This window comes from Danio aesculapii, chromosome 2, assembly GCF_903798145.1.
Source record: "Danio aesculapii chromosome 2, fDanAes4.1, whole genome shotgun sequence".
NCBI lineage: Eukaryota > Metazoa > Chordata > Actinopteri > Cypriniformes > Danionidae > Danio > Danio aesculapii.
The window spans coordinates 29,567,704-29,580,127 of record NC_079436.1 but is presented as its reverse complement, the minus strand read 5'-3'; the positions used below and the strand labels follow the sequence as shown (position 1 = coordinate 29,580,127).

The window sequence follows — 12,424 nt, the reverse complement described above, 5'->3', positions numbered from 1 at the left end:
TATATATATATATATATATATATATTCCTGATGTCTATACTGTTATATTTACAAGGCAATCTCAGAAAACAAGCCTGTAAGATGCTATAATCTCTTAAGGCCCAAGGTGTATTTTTACATGCATTTTTTATTTCTCTTTGCTATTTGGGTTTATTGGAACCTAATTAGAATAAAAATCTTAAGGATCATCTTTTGATATGATGTACTTTTAGAGAAAAATGATGTCCATAGATGTGGCCTCATGGTTCAAATTTACATAAAACACTTTTTCCTGACTGTTTTTTTTTTTTTTTTAATTAACTTGCTTTGACTATCAGAGAGTAAAAATAACATTTTTTCCCTATTTTGGACATTTCATTTGCTGCAAAACAGTTGCAGGATGACACTATATGTCTGTAACAAAATATAAAACATTTAAAGTATTTCAAATAGCCACTTAAGAGCTAAAATGTGCTGTCCACGTATGTGGACACTCATGCCTGAGGAGGTTATGATCAGCATCAGGTGTGTCAGGCCGCTTTGAGATGCTGCAGACCAGTTTTCATTAAAGGGCACCTATGATAAAAATCATCTTTTGAAAGCTGTTTGACAGAACTGAGTGTAGGTATAGTGTGCTAACAGTCATATTGGGGGGATATAAAGACAGTAAGTCTCTTTTTTTAATTTCCTTACGTTAAAATAGGGTCCAAATCCCTCCCATTTTGAGGCCAAACGCAACTAGACGTTGGAATGCGGTTTCCCCGCCCACAAAATTGATTGACAGCTGAGTATTAACATGTCTCCGTAGTAACGCGTATAATCGTATCAACAAGACAGGACGTCCATAAAGCAACTGGGATTAAAAGATCTGTTCAGTTTGCAAGGATCATCAATCATCATCAAATGTGATCAAGAGTGAGTTTTACAAGTTTAACGCGTTTAAAACAGTGCATGTATGTAATGAATTACAGCGATTTACTTCGGCTTTACTTTATCAATACAGCAGTGTCAGTACAATTATAAAAGAAGAAGCTTCAATCCCGGGTTGTGGACAGTAAATCAGGTTTATTTTGTATATTAACATAATGGATATCCATACAGCAGTAGATATTAACCTGTATCCTGTCGCATTTGTTGTGCAAAAACAGTGCAAAGTTACATACACGCTGTGGTGTGTGTAAGTGTGAACTTTGTAACGACACTGTGAGTGACTCATCATTGCAACTCCACAACAAACACATCAAATAATCATAGGGAAAGTTCTTCCTGTAGTATTTCTCACAAACGTTACATGAGATCTGCTTCCTTCATGACTGTCTGTTGTCTGATGCAGTCAAGGGCGGAGATTGAGGCACACTCTGACAGGCACGTGTGAACAGTGGGCGGGGAGGACTAGCATTGGCACAGTTCACAAAAAACACTACCTGATGCTCAGAGCTATAAAATACAAACATCTGAAAGGCATAATAAATAATCTGATGGGTGTTTTGAGCTGAAACTTTACAGACACCTCCTGGAGACACAAAAGACTTGTATTAAATCTGGGAAAAGGGGTAAACTAGGTGCCCTTTAAAGCAAATGAAGACATCAACAACTCCGGTCAGCTTTTTGGAGATGGCATAATGCTAATCCAGAGCTATGCATAATTCACCCTTACTCTACTCGCTCCTAACACCTTAAATGAGCAGTGTCTGCCAATCCAAGAGCAGCAACGCTTCATTCAGCATTCAGAATGGAGACCAGAGGAAGACAGAGATATTTCTCTTCATTATCAATTAAACAATCAGCTTCAAAACAAAACCAGTGCACTATCAGGATGTACAACAACTGTCCTTCTGCATTCATTAAATATTGTTTTGAGCATTACAGTAATTGCCCAATGCAAAAAAAGATATTTTTACCACATGAGAGATGCTAAATCCTAAACAAAACACAAAGCTAATTTCGTTTGATTGACTCAAAGTGGAAAACCGCCAAGCTGTTTAGCATAATCCAAATATCAACACCAATAGGAGGAGCAATAACCCATGATAATTAAAATGAATTTGTAAAGCAAACTCACTGAGCTCACGACAAAAGGACAAAAAAATACAACCTTCTCTAAATCTATACCTACACATTCACGCAGACACCAGTGGAAATGCTCAAGTAGATACATGTAGGAGTTAATTCATGCTAATAGTTGGCAGGATAAGCATTTTGTGTTTAATAAATTCATAAATTCCCACTGAGTGCGGGTCTGCTGGGGCTGGGGGTGTGTTGATTATGTTAGCATGGAGTGTCTATCAATCCCCCAAACTCTTGTCTGTCTATTAACCCCAAGGTCTTTTATTCCACAGCAGAAGCTGATCCCAGTTTACCAAAGCAGCAGCACTGCTTCAAGTCCCTCAGCTCTGTAATCTCAAAAAACACCATGAATGCAACGTTAGTCTACAATAATATCATTCTTGTTCTGTTAATGTCCAAGCTGACATTAACAAGTATAGCACTCACATTGCAGTAAATAAATAAATAAATATTAGGGGTATATCGGTAAATGTATTTCTCACGGCTTGGTTCACGGACTGCCACAATGAATACAGTCATACAGTCAGTCCAGATGTGCGTCACTGCAGTTAGCCAGAAAACACCACAGCAGTGCAACAACTAATTCTACAAATGCCTGAAATCACAGGCAAATCGGTGCTCGTTCACGTGAGTAACATTCACACAGAGTGAACTATCAAAGATGCAATCTGAGAGAATCGCAGATTTGGCATGCTAAATATCTGGACCTGTCGGCGATTCAAAAATTATGCCATGTGAAATGTGTTTTGATTGAAAATAACATCAGCAATTACCTACAGCCAATGAGAGAGCAGCATCCACTAGTACGGGTATCTGCAGGTCAATGGGGGATGGAGAGAAGTTAAAAGTGCTTATTTTCAGTCTATTTGGACCCAAGAAATGGAGGAAAAACTGAGCAAAAGGTAAGCAAAATAAATACATTTTCTACCCAACTAAAGGCTTCTTACTCATTCTGTAGTTAATAACAGAAGATATACTAAGTGACCATGCGTTGTTTCCAAGTCACTCCTCATGCGTGTTTGGTTGTGAGATGTATGTAGACAATGTTGTACAATGTAGTACAATGTTGTCTGCGATTCTTCCTATTGTAAAGTCATGCAGTGTGAAACCCCCATCGTTGATCCATCCTGCAGTTTAAACACAGCGCCGACAGAATGCTACCCCAGGTAGTCATGCAGTGTGAAAACATACAAGATGCGACTACTTTGAAAATCATGCAGTCTGAACTCGGCTTAAGGAGCCATTCACAAAAAACATGTTTTTGCTGAACTCGTGAGACCTAGTGCTCAGAAATGGTTCCACCATGTTACTGTTGCCATGCCAACTTGCTACTGTAAACAGAAGCTTGCAACAGTAGTCCTGCCTTAGAGTTCTTCTGATTGGTCCACTGCTCTGGAACTGACAGTATGAAAATTGGCACTGCAGTGAGTGAAAGTTGAAGTTGTTTTATCATCACACTGTCTAAAAAAAATGTGGTGCTGCAAAAGACACCTGTCACGTTCGTTAAACAATAAAAATATAACATACTGTCTCAACTTGTGAGCACATAAGTAAGTCTATGCTAGGACTGTGCAATCAATTAAAATCGTATCAAAATCATGATTTGAACATGCATGATTTCTAATTCGCCTTAGGCTGTGTTCACACCAGACCCACCACGCACATTAAAAGACGCATGAACATTTTGAGTTTACTCGCTTCATTCACACTTCAAATTCAATTCAAAATAGACGCAGATTCACATCATGGGCAGGGCTTCTGTCTGCCCGGTGACTCTAGCTTCATTGCTAAATGGCTTTAAGAATGATGAAAAACAGCGTAGATTAATTCAGGGTCGTGTCAAAGTCCACTAGATTCTGATTTCAGAGTTGCGCCCATCAACTCCTCCAGAAACTGCATCTGGATGATGGAAGCTTTCAGATGTGCTTCCGACTGAGCCCAGCCCAGTTTGATGAACTGTTGTCCGGTGTCTGCAAGAGGATTTCCCCTCAAGACACCAACAACAGGCACTACATCATACCATGCCCCATACAAGAGCAAGCTACTGATTGGTTAACGCGGCGCAAATGTCCACTGAAGGACATTCGTGCAAATTGTGTCATTTGCGATGCCTGATTCACGCGAATCGCACCACAGGATCTATTCGCGTCTTTGCATTGACTTAACATGTAAATCACTCACACTTGCTGCTTCATCTGCATCAGGTGTGAATGCAGCATTACTGCATTTGCGCGCTCCAATCCAGATTAATACTTCTCCCGCAGTAAACTACTTGAACCAATCATAATGTAGTGTGCCTAAACAGAGCGCAAGAACAGGAGACTGAACTTAATGATGAAGAGCCTGCATAAACGGGGATGATGAGTTCAGCACAGACTTGGTGCCCAAAAAAAGTCAACATCTGTGGTGTAGGATTACTTTGCATACAGGAAGGCTGGGTAACTAGATAGAACTAGGTAATTTGTAAGACCTGTCAATAACCAACGGGATCTAAAAGCCATTTTCAACGTGCTTTTTGCTCGTGCTCCTTTGTCAATGCTAGGCGACCATCAACCGTTTTCTCAGAGGACTACAAACTAACAAAACATTGCTGCAGCTCTGATACAAGTTTTATTTATGGAGAAAATTTAAAAGCACTGCAGTGTTTGAATGTTCTGTGTTTGTCTGAGGTTATTAGCCTACCGTTATAACTGAAATGTGTGTATTCCAAACAAAGTATGAAGATGATCGGTCAGTTGTTGTTATGTGACTAGCGGTGTGGCATTCTGAAAAGTTTAGATATTGAAAATAATTGGAAATAATGAACTTGTGCACACAAATGGCACAATACATGAACGGCCTATTTCATGTCAGCATCACAAAGAGGTCTATAATCTATGCATGCCAAAAAAAATAAATCTAGGGACACATAGAAACTACTTCTGATATGTGGTCAAGCAGAACATATGAGTATTACTTTTGTTTGACGACACACATGACACATACAAGCCTGTTTATTTGTCTTGCCATAGGTCTGTTCTACAGACATTTTTGGTCTGTTTTAGAGACGTTACAGGTCTTTGATAAAGATATAATTATTTTCCTTTGGAAATATGTTATAGATTCACACTGTAAAAAGCCTGTGTGGGTCAAAATTGTGATTAAAATCGAAGTCACAATATTGTTCAAGGAAATCGTGATAGGTTTCTTTTACCCATATCGCACAGCCCTAGTCCATGCACACACATAATATTGAACAGTTGTTGTCCGCAGCACCCGTTGTTATGGATGGTCACAGTGCTGGCATTTTCATTTCATTTCATTTTCAAACCTCTTTCAATGAGACTTCAGTTTTGAAGCTTACTGAATCTTTAATTTTATACATATTTATTGTTTATTATGGCGGCAAATCAATGCCAATATTAATCGAGCGCAGCGGTGATGTTTGCGCGCGAGGAGAAGTGAACCGTGAGCAGATTACAGATCTACACGCGAGAAAACTACAGCTCGCGAGCGCACAGGGGATCTTCACGCGCGCGCTCAACTGATCCAGCGCGAAGAAAACAAGTCCCGCGCGCGCACCTCATCATCTGTGCGCACGATGTACGCTCTCGCGAGCGAGGTCATGCCTACAGCGCGGGCGCGATCAGTTCTCTCCGCTCGCTCGCTGGTTCTTCTCTCTGCTCGCGCGAAACATTTTGCAATTTTGTCAGTCCTGGGGCGGGACTTGGTTCACTTGTTATCTCTAGCGCTATTGGCTACTCTACCTTTCCGGAAGTTAGCCGGGATTGGACGCCGATTAAACGACGAACCATAATTCACGTGATCTTATCATCACCTTAACAAACATGGCTTCAACGACCAGCACGTAAGTAATCATTTCATTTATTATGAAAATTATTTCCTTTGTTAGAAAAGGTAGTTATTAGAAACTTTATTAACAGGCGCCCTACTGACACATTGTCTTGTTAAATCAACTAATCTACTTAATCTTTAATTTATATTTAATTTACAGAAAGCAAATTAAATTTTTTATTATGCTTACTTTGTAGTCAAAGTATCAATACTTCATCAATATATGCAATTGCACCATTGAAGGTAGTAAAACTACATTATTCACAAACTAGTGTATACTTTATATTTGGTATTCTGCTCAAATAAAGTATATAGCATTGCACACTGTCTTTTTTCTTTCACATTTAAGTTTTCATTATATAAATTTTGTTTAGAGGGAGCACTGCAAAAAATGCTTTTCTTGTTTAGATTTTATCTTGTTTCTAGAATAAATATCTAAAATCTCTCATATCAAGAAGAATTTTCTTGACGAGCAAAACATATTGTCTTGTTTTGAGAAATAATATGTTAATGTGAGTTTTTCCTTAAAACAAGCAAAATAATCTGCCAATGGGGTAAGCAAATTAATCTTGTTTTTTCTTTTGACGCAAGATTATTTTGCTTACCCCATTGGCAAAAACTCAATTAATATTAACATATTATTTCTCAAAACAAGACAATATGTTTTGCTCGTCAAGAAAATTCTCCTTGAATGTGAAAGAAAAAAGACAGTGTGCAATGCTATATACTTTATTTGAGCAGAATACCAAATATAAAGTATACACTAGTTTGTGAATAATGTAGTTTTACTACCTTCAATGGTGCAATTGCATATATTGATGAAGTATTGATACTTTGACTACAAAGTTGCTTTGAGTAAATTAAATATAAATTAAAGATTAAGTAGATTAGTTGATTTAACAAGACAATGTGTCAGTAAACAGGTCGCCTGTTAATAAAGTTTCTAATAACTACCTTTTCTAACAAAGGCAATAATTTTCATAATAAATGAAATGATTACTTACGTGCTGGTCCGTTGAAGCCATGTTTGTTAAGGTGATGATTTTTTTAAATATTTTATTTATTTATTTTTTTTATTATTTATTAATATAATACGTTCAAGTACAAACCATTACGGCATATACAACAATCCAATACTTATAGTGTTAGTGTTGATATAAAAGTACATTACTAGGAACATAACAAAAAAAAAAAACATAAATAAATACAATTAAATAAAAGTAGGGGCGTGAGAGTCTTAATCTAGTAATAGAAACGAGTTCAAGGCATGTGAAAGTTTTCGGGCATTTTTGTTCCTCATGAAGTGTAAAGACCTTACGAGCATCTTCAGATCATTCCTCCATCCATTGAAATTGGGTTTCACCTTTACAAATTTACATCTATGAATGAAGTGTTTAGCTAGAATAATTAGATTATTAACCAAAAAGTCTAGATCTTTGTCTTTCAAAAATATACCAACTTTGATTGAGACCACAGTTAAGGAGTGTATTTGTATCTGTTTGGAATGCAGCCAGTTTTGAAATTCCATCCAAAAATGTTTCATAACTTCACAGTGAAAAAACATATGTTCTACACTTTCAATATCTTTCTCACAAAAACTGCATGAATTGTTTCCCCAGTTAAATTTTTCAAATAAAAAATTATTAGATGGGTATATGTCATTTAAAATTTTAAATACTACTTCTTTAGCCTTAGGAAGAACCGGATACGATAAGTAACGTTTCCTTATTCTTCATGCTTCTTCTTCATTGAAATCTTGTAGAACATATTTTCTCCTTAATTGACATGGAAAATATTGTTTTGACAATACATTTCTAACAAACTTATTTGTAAACTGTTTGCTATTAACATTAACACCGTCAATACAGAGTGATCTCATTTTTGGTATAGTATCTGAATACAATATAAATTGTTGAACCATTGTTTGTAGGGATATTGGAATGGCCTTGATTACTTTATTATATTCTCTAAATGAGCATGGAAAATTAAATTTAGCACATAAATCACTATAATGTAAAAATTGACCACAATTATCCATCAAATGTGATATGGCCCAAATTCCTTTTTCCATCCAAGATCCTACAAACAAAGATTTTCGGTTACAAAGAATATATTTATTGTTCCACAGGGGTGTATTGTGTGGAGTAAAATTATGTTTAAATAATAGATACCAGTATCGCAAAACTTGTTGATGAAAATCTGATAATTTCACAGGTAATTTGCATAAATCATACACAGCAAATTTGCCAGTGTACATTTTACACCACAGGTGTTGAATTTAACACTTCTCTGGTGTCTATATGAGTCCCACCAGCCAAGTGTCAAGATTACACTTTGAAAAGTGTTGAATATGTACACCTCTGCAGTGTAAAATATTTTACACTTAGAGTGTAAAAATGCACACCACATTAAACATTTTTAACACCTGCAGGGCAAATTGTCCAGTGTACATATAACTCCTCAGGTGTTAAATTACACTCTCTTCTGGTGTATATACGAGTCCCACCAGCCCAGTGTATAAGTTACTCTTTGAAAAGTGTTGAATATATACACTTAAGCTGAGTAAATAATCTTACACTAAGAGTGTAAAAACTATAAACTAGATATAGTGTATAGTAAATACTCCATCACCATAGCCAGGTCATATTCAGCATAAATTCTATTTTCTTTAAACTAACATGAGTAAAAGTTAACATTTTCCACACATGAAACTCATAAAGATAAGTGTATATTTAAAAATGTTAACACCCTGGAATAATAACAAAATGTAAATAAATTCTTCTGTTAAAGCCTTATTAAAATAAGTGTTTAGCGCATAAATTAAACAATCATGGAGAAAGTTACAAAACAGAATTTATTTTCTTTAAAATACACAGCACAGGCAACATTAAATCACTTCACAGAATATGCATTTCATACCTGAAAACTTTAATTTGTCATTAATGTCATTTTTTTAGACAAACATTTGTCACATTGAAAAAAACTTTGTGTTTAAGAGAAGATCCCCACTTCTCCAGAAGCTTTGCTGAAGTCTCTACTCCAAACAGCAACTCAAAGTCTTGAAGCACCTAATGTTTTATATAGATTAAAACAGAAATGTCATGTCACATCAGCAGATTAAAATCCATTTTAAACCACCATCAGTTGGTGCAGCACATACCAGGCCTTTTGTGTCAAGAAACCTAGGGAATATATTGAAAACAGATGATGACTTTTCAGGATTGCGGATCAGTTCCTGGCGATACTGGAAAGTGGATTTCATCTTTGCAGCCACTTGCTCCAGATCAGAACAGTGTTTTAGAAATGAAATGGCTTCCTGGCAGCTATCTCCCTCTAGCTGTATCTCCGTTGTCAAAAACGCTCTTTCAGTGATAGGGCCCCTCCTCTCAGAGATGCCTTGTGGAATGCTGGTCCTACTGACTTGACTGTTGCGCTTGAACCGTTTTCAGTCTCCAGGCTATGTATCCAGAGTTACCTTCTGGATCATAAAAATGTTCCTGCAATAAAAAAACAAGATGTTTTAGTTAAATTAAAAAGACACTATTTATTTTTTTAGGGAAAATAAACAACAACTCACATAGCCTCTTTTGGAGTAGGGATCTTTGAGGGAGGGGAACAGAGTCACTATTCCAACAGCATATTTAATTCGTATTTCTTTTGGTGGAATGTTCCTAAGAAGATAAATAAAATTTAGTGTGTAATATGTAGTAAACTGTGTACTTTATTAAAACAAATAACTAGAACATGGGTGCTGCTTCTGCAGAGTTTAATCTTTAACAAGCAATACAGACTTCTGCTGTGTACAAACTCATAGTACACATACTACCATATGTAAACAGTATGTAAGCAGAGTACCATTTCCAAAAACAAAGTATTAATAGGACACTGAGTGAGAAGTATTTAGGTAAATTACCGTCACAAAGATTCTGAAATGCACATATGCACACTTTACTATCCCATGATGAGGTAGTGAAGTGATGCAACAGTTTTGCTGCACAAGGTAACACACTTTGTACAACCGATTTTCATTTATACCCCACAGATTAACAATCATTTACCCAGACTTTACTTCTATCGAACCTGCTAGACTTTTTTTATGAACACAAAAAGATAATTTGAAGAAAGTTGAAAACCTGTAACCATTCACTTCCATATTATTTGCATTTGCTACTAACAAAGTCAATGGTTACAAGTTTTCAGCTTTCTTGAAAATATCTTATTTTGTGTTCAACTGAATAAAGAAAGCCAGAGTCTGAAACTATTTAAAGGTGAGCAAATAGCGAGTAAATTTTCAGTTTTAGTTTAAATGTCCCTTTAATATGCAAAATTGGACTCAAGTTTCTAGACAGTTCAAAGATTTTGATTTGAATGTTCAAGTCTGTTAAAAAGCTATGGGTCCCCCAAAATTTAGATTTCCTCTATTTACTCATCCTCAAGTTCTTTGAAACCATTGAGTTTATTTTTTCTAGTGAACACAAATTAGTGGTTTTAATAAATTCTTTTAGAACTCTGTAACCATTGATTTTCTTAGCACAATCAATGGTTACATGTTCATTCATTCATTTTCTTTTCGGCTTAGTCCCTTTATTAATCTGGGGTCGCCACAGCGGAATGAACCACCAAATTATCCAGCTTATGTTTTACGCAGCGGATGCCCTTCTAGCTGCAACCCATCAGTGGGAAAATGGTTACATGTTTACAACATTATTCAAATATCTTCTTTTGTGTTCAGCAGAAAGAAAAAAAAACAAGTAAATGGTGAGTAAATGATAACAAAATTTTCAGTTTTGGGTGAACCATCCCTTTAATTGGGATGACAATGCATTGTAAAAACAGCTTATATTTATATACTTTACCCATGTTTTTCAATCATGTCTCCAACTACAGCATTCACAAGAATTCGCCTTGTAGAATCTGTGATTTTCCCAGTTGCTCTGTACTCCTGAAAAATCTTCTCCCCTGCACTTTTTTTCCCCAATACATCTTTTACAAGCTTAAAAACAAAGATAAATTGATCAAATAATTTCATAAAGCAACATTTATATAGGTTTTAATCATGTAATCTACCTCCTTGGCCTCAGTAAATTGGTCGTCAGTTCGAGGTCTTTTTGTTGAGAGAACAGAAACACAGCTGTCTGTTGGTGACACCGTTTTCATTTCACTTGAAAATTGAGAGGTTGGTGGGGCAGTAGAATCTAACAAGAAAATGAAATGTTACAAATACATAACTATTTAAAACACACATATTTGCATTTGCAGCCTTGCAAACCTTCTGTAGCCATAGAATCAACAATTGTCCAAAGTGTGTCAGGCTTTTGTTCCATAATATCAGCAAAAACATCTTCATCCACTTCAGTTCCGGTCTCGTCTGCCAAATAAATGGTATGATCTGGAGATATACCAAATTTCTCCTTGACTACACAAAATGGCATAAAATAAATAATATAATTAGGTGAATAGAAAAACAAATATTTAAATAAATTACAATTTTCCATCAGTTGTTTCATGATATCTGTTTCTAAACGTATTTTAAGCTAAACTAATATACAGAGACATTAGCCAAAAAACAAAACAAAAAAATGCCAGGTATCAAAAAAAATTGTATGAAAACTTACCTTCCCGTATAAGGGCATCATATGCCAATACTGGAAGCTTCATGTATCTCTTACGAGCTTGATACTGTACTTTAAACAGCATTCTGTTGATCATCTGGTTAGAAATAAAAGATATGATTATAATAGAGTTTGGTAATAAACACTAACAAACAAAAAAAGAAAAACATTTACATAAACAAAAAATATCAATGTTCTTCAAAATTCTAAGTCTGGTTTACCACATTTCTTTTACGACATGTAAAAGTAGACATCCAACTTTGCACATTATGGAGAGTTTAACATTTTGTGGATTCTTGCAATAGTTGGACAAGTCACAAAAAACATTAGATTCTAATCTTTGCACAAAACCGGTCTTAGTGCAAGATTTTAACTCGAAATATAACAAAAACATTGACTGGTTAGTACATTTTTCCTTCAAACGTCGATGAAAAATAATATTAGTAAATAGTAACATTAGACTTTTCCAGGAGAAAGATGATAAAACGAATATTAGAATATATTATCAGTAACATTTGCAGTATTAATAAAACATTTACCACAGCAGCAGACGTCATACACTAAATTGCTATCCTTAATGTAAAACGGTATAACTTAAAGTTAAGCTAATGATTTTATTTTCAAGCAAAAATGGAAAGGAAAAACTTACTTTTTATTCAACTTGCTTCATGCATAGTTCGTTATTTTTTCAGCGTGACACGCAAGGCGTCGAGTCTCCGTTTGAAAAAAGGAACACTAAATCAGTGTACATTAACCCGCCTTAAACTCTTTCAAAATTATACACACTAGCTGACGGCAAACGTAAAAGAAATGCTGTTAACGGTATACATGTAAGGATACGAATTCATTCTCCACATGCCCGACCAGAATCACTTACAGATATCGTGTACCATGTGTAAAATGCTCAATAGCACATAATTTGCGACGTTAAA

The 12,424-nt window shown here is 35.7% G+C and overlaps 1 protein-coding gene across 1 annotated transcript in view; it reads right to left on the bottom strand.

The window, feature by feature from the left end:
• Positions 1-12,424, bottom strand: part of LOC130234882 (uncharacterized) — a 41,774-nt gene that overhangs the window by 15,579 nt on the left and 13,771 nt on the right. The window contains exons 7-12 of the mRNA XM_056465209.1: positions 11,496-11,589; positions 11,150-11,296; positions 10,948-11,075; positions 10,737-10,873; positions 9,458-9,551; positions 9,302-9,377 (exon numbers count right to left, since the gene is read on the bottom strand). Coding sequence (XP_056321184.1) covers positions 9,302-9,377; positions 9,458-9,551; positions 10,737-10,873; positions 10,948-11,075; positions 11,150-11,296; positions 11,496-11,589 — 676 coding nt within the window. The remainder of the gene's footprint in view (positions 1-9,301; positions 9,378-9,457; positions 9,552-10,736; positions 10,874-10,947; positions 11,076-11,149; positions 11,297-11,495; positions 11,590-12,424) is intronic.